Source organism: Salvelinus fontinalis, chromosome 30, assembly GCF_029448725.1.
Source record: "Salvelinus fontinalis isolate EN_2023a chromosome 30, ASM2944872v1, whole genome shotgun sequence".
NCBI classification, from domain to species: domain Eukaryota; kingdom Metazoa; phylum Chordata; class Actinopteri; order Salmoniformes; family Salmonidae; genus Salvelinus; species Salvelinus fontinalis.
Window position 1 is genome coordinate 23,843,361 of NC_074694.1, and position 15,973 is coordinate 23,859,333.

The following is a 15,973-nucleotide window of genomic DNA, read 5'->3' on the forward strand; positions in this document are numbered from 1 at the left end:
TGTAAAATCATTAAACATTATTTTGTATATATTGTTACAAAGTGGTAACTATCCCAACACTGGGATATGCAAAGGCTTTTGTGGAACTCATGCACTTATGTAAGCCTCATTAACACTACACAAGTGCCAGTTGTTCAACCTTAAAGGGGCAATCAGCAGTTGCTACATCCATTTTTGGACTTAAATAATGACATGTACCCAATGATTCTTGAAGAATTTAACTTAGAAATGCCTCATGAGTTCAGTTCAACTGTCGTACTCCATCAGAACCCAAAATATAAGCTTGTTTTGCTACAATGTTGGAGAACGCACGCACTCTCAAATTCTGGTTAAAACTTTTGAAATCATGGATGGTCAAGCCTTACATAAGGACTGACCATCCATGATATCAAAAGTTTTAACCAGAATTTGAGAGTTGTTACATTTCTCCAGCCCCATCCCTCAGCTTTTTACCAACTATCAACAACCCAACCTTTCTGTTTTAGAAGAGAACAATCCAACTAAGTGACCCTATGCCTGCAACCCAGCAGTTGGGTCATCCAAATAACCCAGCATTGTTTAGAGTGTGCGTGCGTGCATGCGTCTGTATGTGTGTGTATATGTGCGTGAATGCGTTATTTTGTGTGTGCGTGCGTATGTGTGTGTGTCAGTCAGTCAGTGAATGCGGCCCTGCCTGGTCAGTCACATGCTCATGTTTCATGTGTTTGTTGTAACAGCTGACTGTGAGACAGACGGCTATCTCAGCTCCTCTGGCCTCCAGGACCCCCTGGAGACAGCGGTTAGCCTCAACGGGTCAACCCTCTACGGGGCTGGGACTACCGCCCTCAATGGACAGCCTCACCACCACCCCATCCCAGCCCTTCGCTTTCCCTCTGTGAGTGAATGGGACAAATAGTGAGCTAGTTATCCAAGTGTAAGAGTAGTAGAGAGGGGACGAATAGCAACTCTACCTCAGCTGTCCCTGCTTATTTTTGAATTACCGTTATTCACTTTGTTTCTGTGACTGTTGCCTTATGCTTAATTGTGCCCTCTCCTTTTCCCGTTTGTAGAGTATTGCAGTATTGGGTAATACGGAGCATGGACACTCTGGAGGACACCATCCCAGCGGCTTCAACTCACCTGTGGACAGGTACTCTCCTCAGCCTCTTCCCTAGAATAAATACTTTATTGTCTATTTTTATTAGAAAGAGACATTCATCTCCTGCCATTCCCATCACCCCCAGACACACACACACACACACTCGCTGAGAGGCACAGGGTCAGTCAGTGCCGCGTTCCTTGATCTGTTTTTGGATGTGCTTCCAACAGCAGTGGAATAGACAAACAGACCCCCAGTTGCCAAGTTCCCACCTGACCCTCTAACCTCTAGGCTTCCTATGCCTCTGTACACATCTGTGTGTCCGAATAGCAGACTGATCTGGGGGAAACAACAGCCTCTCCCCAGTCTAGTGATTGAAGCACAATGGACTTTGAGGTTTCTGTCTGTTTTACTTTAGTATCAGATGTTTCTGGCTAGGGGGTGTTTGTGTGTGCGTGCGTGCGTGAATGCGTGCGTGTGTGTGCCTGTGTGTGTTGTCATCTGGTGCCCATTCTGTCTAAGGTATTTTGTGTTCCAAAACATCTTCAGCATGCACTACTTATGATTCTATACATAGCAATTAGAAAGATGATACTTTTGTTCCCAAGTGGGAAATACATTTTTACAGTTAGTCAGCAAAAATACTACTTAAAAACTGAAACCCAACACCAACACATAAAACCAAACGAGTATGTCATAAACAAGAAGAACGTAAACAAAAACATTTCCATTTCCCCATTACCTCCATCCTGAGTGGGTGAACAACCAGTTTTGTCCACCGTGAACTGAAGTTCCCCAAAAGTACTTCAGATTTTAGAGAACGGTTAGAAAGCTCAGTGGAACCTGCCAACCAGTAGAGTGTCTGTAAATCTTTGCTGAAGTAGTGGATGGAGGAGGGATAAACCAGGGACCACTAAGAGACCCAGAGGACTGAATTTAAGCTTTTTAAAATGTACTGCATGTCCCAGGCTGTGCAACTTTCACTTTTTCATTATAAAAATACTACACTGCTGAACAGAATATGTGGATTTGTTGTTCCTTTACTATGACTGTGTACTTGTTTTCTATAGGAGATTTGTCCCAATTGCTGTAGGCCCATATTACAGCACACTGATGTTTAATATATCCTCACATTGGGCTTTATTTGGCATATATATTTGGCATGTATAACAGTCTAGATCTGTTTCTGACCTAAAACTTGACAGGTGGTTATTTCTATTTCCTCCTAATAGCATAGCATGTATTAACTCATAAATGTTACGGCAGTTATGACACAAATTCACTAACACACCAATCATCTTCACAGCTACGCCTCCGACATGATCTCGGGTTTGAGTGACGGCTACGAGGGCCTATCAGAGAAGAGCGGCAAGACTGCTGCCAGGCGCACGGCTGGCAAGCTGTTCCGGAGAAGGGCCCGTTCAAGACTGCGCATCACTGGGGTAAAACAAATCAATCAATTAATCAATCAAGACTATTCTATACAAGTGATTGTCAAGTCTAATTGTCAAGTCCACAGTTAGGGCCCATCCCAAATGGCACCCTATTCCCTATATAGTGGAGGAATAGGGTACCAATAGGGTGTCATTTGGATATGCATACTTTGCAGTGTTTCCCCTATAATAATTTAGCAGCGGCGCCCAATAAATTGTCGCCACCACTCAAAATAATAGGATTACATTTAATTATTTTTGCGGGGTTATTCTGCCGAGACACGCTTTTAAGCATTTTATGCATTTTTTTTCAATGATTCAGCGTATTTATTCAAAGCCTCTATGCTGCATCAGTTGGGCTACAGGTTGCAATGCTTTTAAAGGGAAAATTATATTTCAGATGGTGTCAACATAATTCCATTTTCATTCATTTTGAGGTAGAATGTCCTTTAAAAAGTAACCAGAAGTTACATTATCACAGTCGTTATACAAAACAAACGTGGTTATTCAGTTTATGTAATCCTCTTAGAGGTTATGCTGGTGGTACAGTATGCTCTTCCTCCACCTGCTATGTCTCATGTGACCAGAACACCTGGGGAAGCAGAAACAAACATTTACATTTTAGTTATTTAACAGACACTCTTATCCATACATTTTTATACTGGTCCCCTGTGAGAATCAAACCCACAACCCTGGTGATGCAAGCACCATGCTCTACAAACTGAGCCACACAGACCATGCTCACCCTCATACACATACAGTAGGTACACGTATACACGTATACACACACACACACACACACACACACACACACACACACACACACACACACACACACACACACACACACACACACACACACACACACACACACACACACACACACACACACACACACACACACACACACACACACACACACTGAGAGTGCTTTATCTTTGTTCTACTGCTACCCCAGTGTCTTTATATTCTACATAACATAAACAAACTAACACTGGTGGATGGTGTCTCTATGTGCAGCTCTCTGACAAAGACGACCGGGTGGTGGAGTGTCAGCTGCAGACTCACAATGACAAGATGGTTACCTTCAAGTTCGACCTGGACGGAGACAACCCAGAGGACATTGCAGCTGTCATGGTTTGTTGTCACTTCTAGGGTGTGAATAGCCTTAGGTCATTTAGGGATTTATTTAACGACAGTCATATTATTATCTCCGTGTAAAAGACTCATTATGCTGAAGGAAGAGCCAATAAATGCAGGAGAAATTAAGCACTATCAGCTTATCTTAATGATACTCCTATCTACTTCTATCTCACACAGCAGCACAGACTCTACGTCCCACTTCCAGTTAAAACACTCTTGTCTCTGTGTTTCTGTGTCATATAGATTTATCTTGGTTAGGGGGTTGTGAGGCAAGGAGATAAGCAGTTTACACACGTGCCATTTTAGTTTACATGTGTGTGTCTCATTTTATTTTGATTACGAACTTGGGGAGGTTCTGGCGTAGAGATACACAAAGCACGTAGGCATGATGAGGTAGTGGTATTTTCGGCTTCTGTTGGTGGTAGATTCCAGAACTTTGCGTTCACTGAGTGTTCTGTTTATTCCGATTCTGAATGAAACACAGTGAGCTTTTGTTTAGGCCAGTCTTGGCACAGGGCTGGTCAGGTCTCATAAATGCCCCTATTAGTGCAGCACACCAGCACTATACGAGCTGAATTAAGACATACTGACAGGAGAGCCAGCCCATTCACCACACCCCACCACCCCACCACCCAACCACCCAACCACCCCACCACCCCACACCCCACCACCCCACCACCCAACCACCCAACCCACAATTCACAGAATCTGCACAACATAGACTCAGACTGCTTCCACAAATTAGCATATTATGAAGGTTGGACAAGAAGCCACGTATGACGGAATACACAATAACTGAAGATGGAAGGACAGATGGATGGACAGAAGGATGGACAAAGAGACAGACAGGCAGGCAGACAAACAGACAGACATATGTTATCAATGTGTTATTATTAGGTTATTAGTGTTATAAAAATGTTGTTATTCATATGTTATTAATGTGTTAATTGCGTCTGTATTATCCAGGTTCACAATGAGTTCATCCTGCCAGCGGAGAAGGAGGGGTTTATCCAGCGCATAGGTGACATCATCAAGAGGGCAGAGGCTCTGATGAAGGAGCACAAGGTCCACGTGGGTGGCGGCCACGGAGCACCACGCCCACAACACCACAACGGGGTCAACTCACTGTCCGCGTCCCAGGTAAGTACCACTACTAGTACCAGTACCAATACCAGTAATAGTACCAGTACCAATACCAGCTCTGGGTTCCCACATCATCAAAACCATTTCACTGACTTTCAAATGTTCAAATGTTCACAGACTCGGTGTCATCATGGTATGTACTACTAGCTATGTGATTATATATTGAGGAGGAATTTTATTGTGGAGGATCTTTTAATTTCCTTTTGTGGTCAATGCATAGGGAGCTATAGGGAGCTTTAGGGAGATGTATGGAGCATTAGCAAGCTATAGGGAGCTTTAAGGAGCTATGGGGAGCTATGGGGAGCTTTAAGGAGCTATAGTGAGCTATAGGGAGTTATAGGGAGCTTTATGGAGCTATAGAGAGCTTTATGGAGCTGTAGGGAGCTATAGGGAGCTATAGGGAGTTATGGAGCTATAGAGAGCTTTATGGAGCTGTAGGGAGCTATAGGGAGCTATAGGGAGTTATGGAGCTATAGAGAGCTTTATGGAGCTGTAGGGAGCTATAGGGAGCTATAGGGAGTTATGGAGCTATAGTGAGCTATATGGAGCTATATGGAGCATATAGGGAGCATTAGGGAGCTATAGGGAGCTATAGGGAGTTATGGAGCTATAGAGAGCTTTATGGAGCTGTAGGGAGCTATAGGGAGCTATAGGGAGTTATGGAGCAATAGTGAGCTATATGGAGCTATATGGAGCATATAGGGAGCATTAGGGAGCTATAGGGAGCTATAGGGAGTTATGGAGCTATAGTGAGCTATATGGAGCTATAGGGAGCATATAGGGAGCATTAGGGAGCTATAGGGAGTTATGGAGCTATAGTGAGCTATAGGGAGCTAAGGCTATGTCATAAAGTCATACAGTGAGGGGGCATTTGTATGCTATACATTACATTAGTTTAAATGCAATGCCCCCAGCTGTGCTTATCCTGGGCAGGTCATAAATATAGTAGAAGAGTGTGTTTAGTAGGTGCCTAGTGGGGAAAATGCCTAAGAGACAGATGTGGGTTAAGGAGTAATGGAGAAGGTGTGCTCAGAACAAAAGCAACTGGAGTAATACTGTAATCAGGACATGGTGGTACTAAAAAGCTCTTAAACCCCCATATAAATCCTATGACGTCATTAGTGGAAGTGCACCACCATGCCTACGGTGTGTACACTAAATCAAATCACATTTTATTTGTCACATGCTTCGTAAACAACAGGTATAGACAAATAGTGAAATGCTTACTTACCAACAATGCAGAAAGAAAAATGTAAAAAGAATATAAAGATAAAAACACGAGGAATAAAATACACAATGAGTAACGATAACTTGGCTATATACGCAGGGTACCAGTACTGAGTCGATGTGCAGGGGTACGAGGTTATTGAGGTATATATGTACATATAGGTAGGGATAAAGTGAATAGGCAACAGGATAGATAATAAGCAGTAGCAGCAGTGTATGTGATGAGTCAAAATAGTTAGTGCAATACAGATAGTCCGGGTAGCTATTTGGTTAACTATTTAACTAACTATTTAGCAGTCTTATGGCTTGAGGGTAGAAGCTGTTCAGTGTCCTGTTGGTTCCAGACTTGGTGCAATGGTACTGCTTGCCATGCGGTAGCACAGAGAACAGTCTATGACTTAGTCTATGACTAGAGTCCAGCTCTAGATAATATAACTAGACCATTATTTAGGTTCAGAGTGGTTTACTGAGAAAGGGTGTATCGGCCCTGGGAATAATAATGGGAATAGGGTGCCATTTGGAACGCACATGTACCTAGATAGGGGCAGCCAGGAGAGAAGAGTCTGTACTGCCAGGACATGTTCCTATCCTCAGAACACAACCTGCCTGCTGTGCTGAGCCTTCCAGTAAATGGATCTAGGAGAACAGTGAAGAACAATGTGTTGTTTCATGTTGTCACGATCGTGTGGCGGATTGACGGACCAAAATGCAGCAGTTGGAAAATAAGCCATCTTCTTTTATTTAACAACACGAAGATGAACACGACACAAAACTCTATACAAACTAACAAAACAACAAAACGACCGTGAAGCTACAAACGTTGTGCACATACATACAGGCTACAAACGTTCTACATAGACAGAATTACCCACCATAGGACCAAGCGGCATGACCAGCGGCAACAGGAGCAATACAAGGATTTATGGACATGGGAGGAAATTTTAGACCGGGAGGTACCAGGAGAATATAACCGCCCCAAAGCTGAGCTGGAGGCAGCGAAAGCAGAGAGGCGGCGATATGAGGAGCTAGCTCGGAGGCAGGAAAAGGAACCTACAAAGGATCTGGGTTACACTACGTGGGAGGAGATCGACAGGTGGGCGATCAACCCAGGGAGAGTGCCGGAGCCCGCCTGGGATTCTCTGGCGCAGTGCGAGGAGGGATACCGGCGAATGGAGGCAGCACGACGAAGCGGTAGGAAGCCTGTGGGAAAACCCAAAAAATTTCTTTGGGGGGGGCTTAAAGGGAGAGTGGCGAAGTCAGGTAGGAAACCTGCGCCTACTCCCTGTAATTACCGTGGAGAGCGAGAGTACGGGCAGACACCGTGTTACGCAGTAGAGCGCACGGTGTCTCCTGTACGTGTGCATAGCCCGGTGCGGGTTATTCCACCTCCCCGCACTGGCAGGGCTAGATTGAGTATTGAGCCGGATGTCATGAAGCCGGCCCTACATATCTGGCCACCAGTGCGTCTCCTCGGGCCGGTTTACATGGCACCAGCCTTACGCATGGTGTCCCCGGTTCGCCTACATAGCCCGGTGCGGGTTATTCCACCTCCCCGCACTGGTCGGGCAACGGGGAGCATTCAACCAGGTAAGGTTGGTCAGGCTCAATGCTCAAGGGAGCCAATACGCCTGCACGGTCCGGTATTTCCGGCGCCACCTCCCCGCCCCAGTTCAGTGCCACCAGTGCCTACACCACGTAACAGGCTTCCAGTGTGTCTCCAGAGCCCTGTTCCTCCTCCACGCACTCGTCCTATGGTGCGTGTCTCCAGCCCGGTATCACCAATTCCGGCACCACGCACTAAGCCTCTTGTGCGTCTCCAGAGTCCTGTGCATCCTGTTGCTGCTCCCCGCATTAGCCCTGAGATGCGTGTCCCCAGTCCGGTACCACCAGTTCCGGCCCCACGCACCAGGCCTACAGTGCGCCTCAGCCGGCAGGAGTCTGCCGTCTGCACAGCGATGACTGAACTGCCCGTCTCCCCAGCGCCATCTGAGCCATCCGTCTCCCCAGCGCCATCTGAGCCATCCGTCTCCCCAGCGCCATCTGAGCCATCCGTCTCCCCAGCGCCATCTGAGCCATCCGTCTGCCATGAGCCTGCAAAGCCGCCCGTCTGCCATGAGCCTGCAAAGCCGCCCGTCTGCCATGAGCCTACTGAGCCGTCCGCCAGACAGGAGCCGCTAGAGCCGCCAGCCAGACAGGAGCCGCTAGAGCCGTCCGTCAGACAGGATCTGCCAGAGCCGCCAACCAGACAGGATCTGCCAGAGCCGCCAACCAGACAGGATCTGCCAGAGCCGCCAACCAGACAGGATCTGCCAGAGCCGCCAACCAGACAGGAGCAGCCAGATCAGTCAGCTAGCCATGAGCAGCCAGATCCGTCAGCTAGCCATGAGCAGCCAGATCCGTCAGCTAGCCATGAGCAGCCAGATCCGTCAGCTAGCCATGAGCAGCCAGATCCGTCAGCTAGCCATGAGCAGCCAGATCCGTCAGCTAGCCATGAGCAGCCAGATCCGTCAGCCAGCCATGAGCAGCCAGATCCGTCAGCTAGCCATGAGCAGCCAGATCCGTCAGCTAGCCATGAGCAGCCAGATCCGTCAGCTAGCCATGAGCAGCCAGATCCGTCAGCTAGCCATGAGCAGCCAGATCCGTCAGCTAGCCATGAGTAGCCAGATCCGTCAGCTAGCCATGAGCAGCCAGATCCGTCAGCCAGCCATGGGCCATCCCTCAGTCCGGAGCTGCAGTCCCTCAGTCCGGAGCTGCAGTCCCTCAGTCCGGAGCTGCCATTCTTCAGTCCGGAGCTGCCCCTTATCCTGGTGCTGCCCCTTATCCTGGTGCTGCCCCTTATCCTGGTACTGCCCCTGACCCTGGTACTGCCCCTGACCCTGGTACTGCCCCTTACCCTGGTACTGCCCCTTACCCTGGTACTGCCCCTTAGTCCAGAACTGCCCCTTAATGCAATGGGGTTAATGTGGAGAGGGGTCATTTTGAAGAAGCTAAGGAGGTGGTTAGGGACTGTGGTGAAGTGGGGACCACGACCAGAGCCGGAGCCGCCACCGTGGAGGGAAGCCCACCCAGACCCTCCCCTAGACTGTGTATGGTGCGCCCGGAGTTCGCGCCTCAAGGGGGGGGTTATGTCACGCCCTGGCCTTAGTATTCTTTGTTTTCTTTATTATTTTAGTTAGGTCAGGGTGTGACATGGGGAATGTTTATGTTTTGTTGGTTTTGGGTGTTGTTTATGGTAAAGGGGTTGTGTATAGTATATGGGTTTGTGTGGAGTACATGTTTCTAGTGTTGTCTATGTATGTTTAGTTGTCTAGGAGAGTCTATGGTTACCTGAATGAGTTCCCAATTAGAGACAGCTGATTTCGGTTGTCTCTGATTGGGAGCCTTATTTAGGGTAGCCATAGGCTCTCATTGGTTGTGGGTAATTGTCTATGTCAGAACGTTTGTAGCCTGTCTGTCTATGCACAACGTTTGTAGCTTCACGGTCGTTTTGTTGTTTTGTTTGTTTGTAATAGTGTTTTTTTGTTCCATGTTCATCTTCGTTCGTTTCATTAAAAGAGAAGATGTATTCTTATCCAGCTGCGCCTTGGTCCTCATTCTCTCCAGTACACGATCGTGACACATGTGGGTCGGGAGGACCGGTAACTCCTCCTCCTACACACACACACACACACACATACACATACACATACACATACATACATACATACATACATACATACATACATACATACATACATATACATACATATACATACATATACACATACATATACACATACATACATACATACATACATACATACATACATACATACACTACCCCCTAGGTACATAATTACCTCAGGCTGTCCTGGAAATCTCTCCTTCCTGGCTCCGGACCAGGACTTGATTGAAAACAGGCTGCTAACCCGACCACATCTCTAACTGAGAACCCCTATGGCCTTATACGTTTCTGGGCTAATTGTGTCCCATGTAAACCCCGGGCCTCTTCCCCTTAAAAAACATAGAAAATGAGTTCCGTCTGAGAGAATGTAACCACAACTCTGGAACTTGTCTGTCTCTGTCCTGATTGTGTACTAGGGTTATGGTTTAGGTTAGAGGCATATCTTCTTCTATTATTCTATTCTTAACAACATCACAGATGGGTTCTGAGAAGTTATTTGTTGATAGAAAACTCCTCATGGAAGACAAGAACCGAAGTGTACCTCTGGACATTTATGTCTTTGCCTAGTCGTTACTGCATGTTCGCGTGACCAGTCATTACACTGCAGTAATTCAAGAAAATAAAATAGAGCTGTGACTCTAGAGGGTTTGTTTCCTGTTTAGGAGGGTTTAGAGTTAGTTTTTCGTTCAGAATATGGTGGTTAAAAGATTTAGACCAAAGTGAAGTAGAACACTAAATAGATGTTAATGGTTGCCTTAATGAGTCCTTATTAAAATGGATCGTATCATTAAAATTACCCTGGCTAAATGCAACTGACTTCTCAACAACAAACCCCTTGGGAAGACCAATGATAAATGTAGTGTATGAATTAATACTGTATTATGAATAAATAACGGTGTATATCTGTGTCCTCTATTCCAGCCTAATCTTCACAGTCACGTTCTGGAGCGGACACACTCTTCCTACTCTCTACCTGGTAAAATGCCCAAACCTTAATCTTCTAAACTTCCTTTTCTGCTGCTTGGTCTTTGTTATATTTCTGGGCCTCACTTGGCCTATGTATGTTATATTGGGTTTGCATGGCAAATACACCTGCATGTGTCTGTCTCTATAAGTTTCCTTCATTTTGTTGCTGGTGAGCATGTCCATTTCAATGTCTGACTGTGTCTGTCTGTTCTCCCAGACTTCAGCATGGCTGGCCCCAGTGTAGGGGTATGTGACTCTCCCTTAGGGCCCACTGGTGGAGGAGACTTCTTCAGCCCAGCAGACATGACTTCACCTGCAGGGAGACCTCTATTACGCTCCCAGTCTTTCCAAAACGCCCCAGGTACTGTATTGTAATGACCCACCTCTCCTCCTCTTCCTCCTCCCCACGGTCCCATGTGAAGAGGCATTGTTTACTGTTCACAAAGAGAAAACTGTTGTAGACTGAGTTTGCTTCACAAATGGCACCCTGTTACCTTTAAGGCACTACTACCAGAGCCTGGTCAAAAGTAGTGCACTATTATGGGAATAGAGTGCCATTTGGGATGCAGACAGGGATTTGTTTGGAATTAGAACATCAATGGAGTGAGGAAGGACTAGTTTTGACATTTGAAGAGTCTGAAATTGAAAACGTGTGTATTCATCACAAGTCTTTAGTTTAGTTGAGAACCCTACAGTGGAGACTAGCCAGAGATATTGATAACTATTCAAGGACTTTTCAGGACGACATAACATTCTTCATTCATTGATTTGACATTTAATTCAACAATGGCTCTACAGTTATGAACCAACACGACTCCCGACACTGAAGTAAACAAGCCACTAACATGTCAATGCAGACAGAAATATACTGTAGGTTAGGCAACTAAAAATGAGGCGGAGGGGCCAAAAGGCATTGCGGAACCGGACTGTGCTGTGGCTGTGTCCAGCAGAGAATAGAGACAACTGGGGAGGGAGGGAGATATCCTTCAGATGGCCACCAAGTCTTTAGCTAGTGGGGGTGGAGGGGCAGTTGTATGTTCTTTAATTGAATTCAAATGCTTCCCTCTCTTGCGGTGGAAGTTTTGGAGGAGACTTTCTTGAAAAGTGTGTGTGTGCGTGTGTGTGCTGGCAAACAGATGTTGCAGAGAATCATACTGTAGTACAAGTTAGGCCAGAAAAGCTTATGCTTCACAGTGAGAGCATTCACATCTCAAAAAGAGGCTAAAAGCGCTCTTCAAGTGAAGTAATTACCCAAGAGGCCCTAGGGCAAGGCCGGCGCCGCACCACTGAGGCACAGACCTGGGGTGTGAGGTGCAGGGATGGTTAGTCAGAGCCATGCAAATCTCCAGACAATACCAAGAAAGGGGTCTGAGGAGGGAGGGGTTTTACGATGGTGTTGGGCCCGGTTTGTGTTCTTCTCTGCCAAGATGAGTATGAGTCCCAAATGGCACCCTATTCCCTAAATAGTGTATTACTTTGACCAGGGCAAATAGGGTGCGATTTGGGATGCATACATAACAGCGCATGCCCACATAACAGCGCATGCCCCTACATACAACCAACTGCTCCGGCTATCAGGGCCTTTATGCAATGAAATCATCATCCTAGCTCTCTTAAACAGTGATTTTGTTAGACAAAACCCTACCATGGAATCCATCTTTATACCGCACATGAGGAATGTATTTTCTAAATGTCTGATGTCACTTGGCAGTGGGGCGGAAGGAACGACAAGACAATCCAAAATCTGAGAGAGAGATGGAGCAATAATATAATTGACTATTTTACAACCTAGGGGATTCTGCTAGTAAATGTCTCTCGAGACGTTGGCATAAGGGTTTGTGTGAGGACACTGTAACTAACCCATTGAGGTTTTGTAAGGCGTTCCTTTTACATAAGTCGTGTTTCTGAGTTAGGTTATGTTGTTTTGTGTCTACCAATCAGTCACCACACATGAAGTTCCCTCTCAGGAAATAAAAGTTTTGAATGTAATAATAATAACTAACATGTATTATTCTGTTTTGTTTCTATGTTCCAGGTTGTCCTCACTACCACTACCACCACCCAGCCTCCATGTACTCCTCAGAGCCCCCCCAGCAGCAGCAACACCAGCAGTACTACCACATGCCCCCCTTCATGGGCCACACACACTTCCCCTTCCCCTACCCAGTGAACCCCGGTGCCCCCAAACCAGTGGGGTCCCATCCTCCCCTCACACGGGTCGCCAGCAACCCCACGTTCCCCTCCGTCCTCTCCCCAGCCCCAGGCTCCCCCGGCGGCCCCCACTCTGATGCTCCGAGCCCCTCTGAGTACAGCGGGGAGGGGAACGCCCTGACCCTCCCTCCTCACCCCCAGAACTCCAACATGTGGCCCTCCCACACACAGCCCCTCTTCTCCCTGGCCAACGTAATCTCCATGGCAATGAGCATGGCTCACTCCTTCATCCCTGCCAACAGCCTGGCTAATCAGGGGATGCCCTCCATAGCAGGCTTCCACCCCCAGCTAACCCACCCTCAGTCGGTCTACTCGTCCGTCTACTCCCCCCACTACCAGACTGCTCCAGTGGAGCTCCCTTACACCCAGGGTGGGACGCCTGGCCAAGGGCAGCAACACAGTGTCTACCAGGGCCCAGACACTCCACCACAGATGCAGAGGGATGGCTCAGTGCCTGTGTACTCTCAAAATGGACACCCCGGTTGGCAGCATAATCACATATCTCCCCCCACGATGGGCTACAACAGCCCACAGATGGTATCACAGCAAGCAGCATCCAGCCCCCTAAGCCATTTACAGAATAGTTCCCAGGGGTCCTACATGGTTCCTCAGGACCAGTCTGATGTGTCCAGCTGTGCGTCAGGGTCTGATCTGTCCCCTTCGTCTCCAGACAGCCCGGAGAGCACAGTAAGTTACCAACCAGCCCATACATGACTGTCTGACAGTGAGAAGTAATGCCATTCTGACAAGTATTGTCCCCCCTCCCCCTTCTCTTTTCCCAAGTTATCATCGTTCAGCTCAACCACACCAATGTCGAGACCTACGGTGCCTGAGATGAACGCCAGTGCTCCCAAGCCCAGACTATCCCCCAGTTACACAGGTAAGATTCACAGTGACTTTCCCCTCTCTACTTCTACACTAGCTGTATTCTGTATTGTACTGGCCCTTACCTAAGCTTACTGTTGATCTGTTGATGGTAGGAGATGGGTTGGGGAGGACGCTGGCAGACCTATGTTGCTTCTGTTAGCACACTAAACAAATGCAGAGTACACACTCCAGACACACACACATACAAAAACACACACACTCCAGACATACACAGACACTCAACGAGGCCCTTTCTCTAGTGTTTAATGTTGTATTTGGTCTAAATAAGGCCTGATGACTGTGTTAGGGCCAATTGGCTCTTCCTGTTGTTTTCAGTTCTGTTTTGTGTTTTATCCTGTCCACATCAGTGTTTGGTGACATTATCACCTATAAGCACTAGCAGTGCCTCGGGATCTGTTGCGTAACCACATGTCTGGATGGAATGTTCCATTGAATAAGGGACCAATAGGTAGGTGTGATTATACCCCGCCTACCAGTATTGACCAGTTAGAACCCACTGGGTACAGACGTCAATTCAACGTCTATTCCACATTGGTTGAACGTAATTTCATTGAAATTACGTGGAAACAACGTTGATTCAACCAGTGTGTAACCAGTGGGAAGCTTTGCCCAGCAGAAATGACCAATCAGAAGGCTTCTACGCTCGTTACAGGCCTCTCCTCCCACATCCTCCCCACCTGTCTGTGTTCACACCCCCACCCCTCCCAGCTCCAGTACCCGAGCAACCCAACCCAGCCCATTTCGCTCAACAGACATACAGAACAGGCTCTGTTTTTGAGAAATCCCAGGGCCACATTCAGCAGAAAATAACTGTTTTCCGACCGTGTAGAGTAGAGTTACACCTAGTGCCAGACCTCCGCTAGCTCTTGCTTCCCACCCATTTATGGCACCATGAACACAACCAGATGTTGGCAGTAGATATGGCAGTTGGATTGGTTTTTCTGACAGAAAGTTATGAAACTAAGGCCAGGATTCTATCCGATCCGTGGTAGATCCGCGTAACAGCACGCTTGACATTTAAAGTACATTTCAGTTTGAGACGACAATATCCATTTGAATCAATTTGAAAGTACGAGTCAATGTCAATGGAAAATTATATCACTACTGGAACAGAATGTAAACACAAACTGCAGATTGTGAAAAATAATAATTATCACTGTGTTGATATTAATCATAAACCTCCTCCACCCCACAGATCCCCCGCCTGCTGCCGTCACAGTGGGTCGTTTCCAGGTCACCCCTAGCATAGAGATCCCTATGCCTGCTGCACCAGATGGACAAGGCTCTAACCCCACCAGGCCCAAGTCAGTGGGCAGCTCCTCTCCAGGCCGAACCAGGCCCAAGTCAGTGGGCAGCTCCTCCCCAGGCCGAACCAGGCCCAAGTCAGTGGGCAGCTCCACCCCAGGCCCCACCAGGCCCAAGTCAGTGGGCAGCTCCACCACAGGCTCCACCAGGCCCAAGTCAGTGGGCAGCTCCACCCCAGGCCCCACCAGGCCCAACTCAGTGGGCAGCTCTACCCCAGGCCCAACCAGGCCCAAGTCAGTGGGCAGTTCTACCCCAGGCCCCACCAGGCCCAAGTCAGTGGGCAGCTCCACCACAGGCTCCACCAGGCCCAAGTCAGTGGGCAGCTCCACCCCCTCCGAGAGCAGCACAGAGGAGCAGGGGGGGGCAGATATAAGCCTGAACACCTCCCTCACTCTCTCCCCCCCAGACCGACACCTCCCTGTGGAGGAGGACGGGGAGGTCCAGGTAGGGTGGACCGGGACCAAAGAGCAGCAGCAGGAAGAGGAGGAGGAAGAAGAGGGGGAAGAAGATGACGAGGAGCATGAGGAGGAGAAGGAAGAGCAGCAGATAGTAAGAAGGAGGAGGAGGAGAGTGTGTAGCCTCAGTCTGATGGGTACGTCTGCAGACAGCGGCCTGTCCGTCACGGTGGTGGATTCAGAGGGGCGTGGCCTGTGGGAGGGAGGTGCAGGGAGCCCTACCTACAACTCGGCCCTGCACCACTTGTGGCTGAGCTACAGCCGCAACTTCACGTACATGAGCAGTGACGACTCGGAGGACGAGGACATGCGGAAGGAGCTGCAGGTGATGAGGGAGAAGTGAGTGTTTCACCTTCAGCATCTCTCCAGTTATTTACCCATTTTCATTCCAGATCGATTTAGGGTTTGAATCCAAGTTTGATTATTTTGAACTCAACTTGCATCTCAACTATTCCAAATC

General features: G+C 47.7%; 1 protein-coding gene across 1 annotated transcript in view; it reads left to right on the plus strand.

The window, feature by feature from the left end:
• Positions 1-15,973, plus strand: part of wnk4a (WNK lysine deficient protein kinase 4a) — a 74,660-nt gene that overhangs the window by 55,365 nt on the left and 3,322 nt on the right. The window contains exons 9-18 of the mRNA XM_055890115.1: positions 717-874; positions 1,050-1,129; positions 2,385-2,520; positions 3,532-3,648; positions 4,621-4,794; positions 10,610-10,664; positions 10,872-11,015; positions 12,690-13,552; positions 13,649-13,745; positions 14,949-15,852. Of these exons, the coding sequence (XP_055746090.1) occupies positions 717-874; positions 1,050-1,129; positions 2,385-2,520; positions 3,532-3,648; positions 4,621-4,794; positions 10,610-10,664; positions 10,872-11,015; positions 12,690-13,552; positions 13,649-13,745; positions 14,949-15,852 (2,728 nt within the window). The remainder of the gene's footprint in view (positions 1-716; positions 875-1,049; positions 1,130-2,384; positions 2,521-3,531; positions 3,649-4,620; positions 4,795-10,609; positions 10,665-10,871; positions 11,016-12,689; positions 13,553-13,648; positions 13,746-14,948; positions 15,853-15,973) is intronic.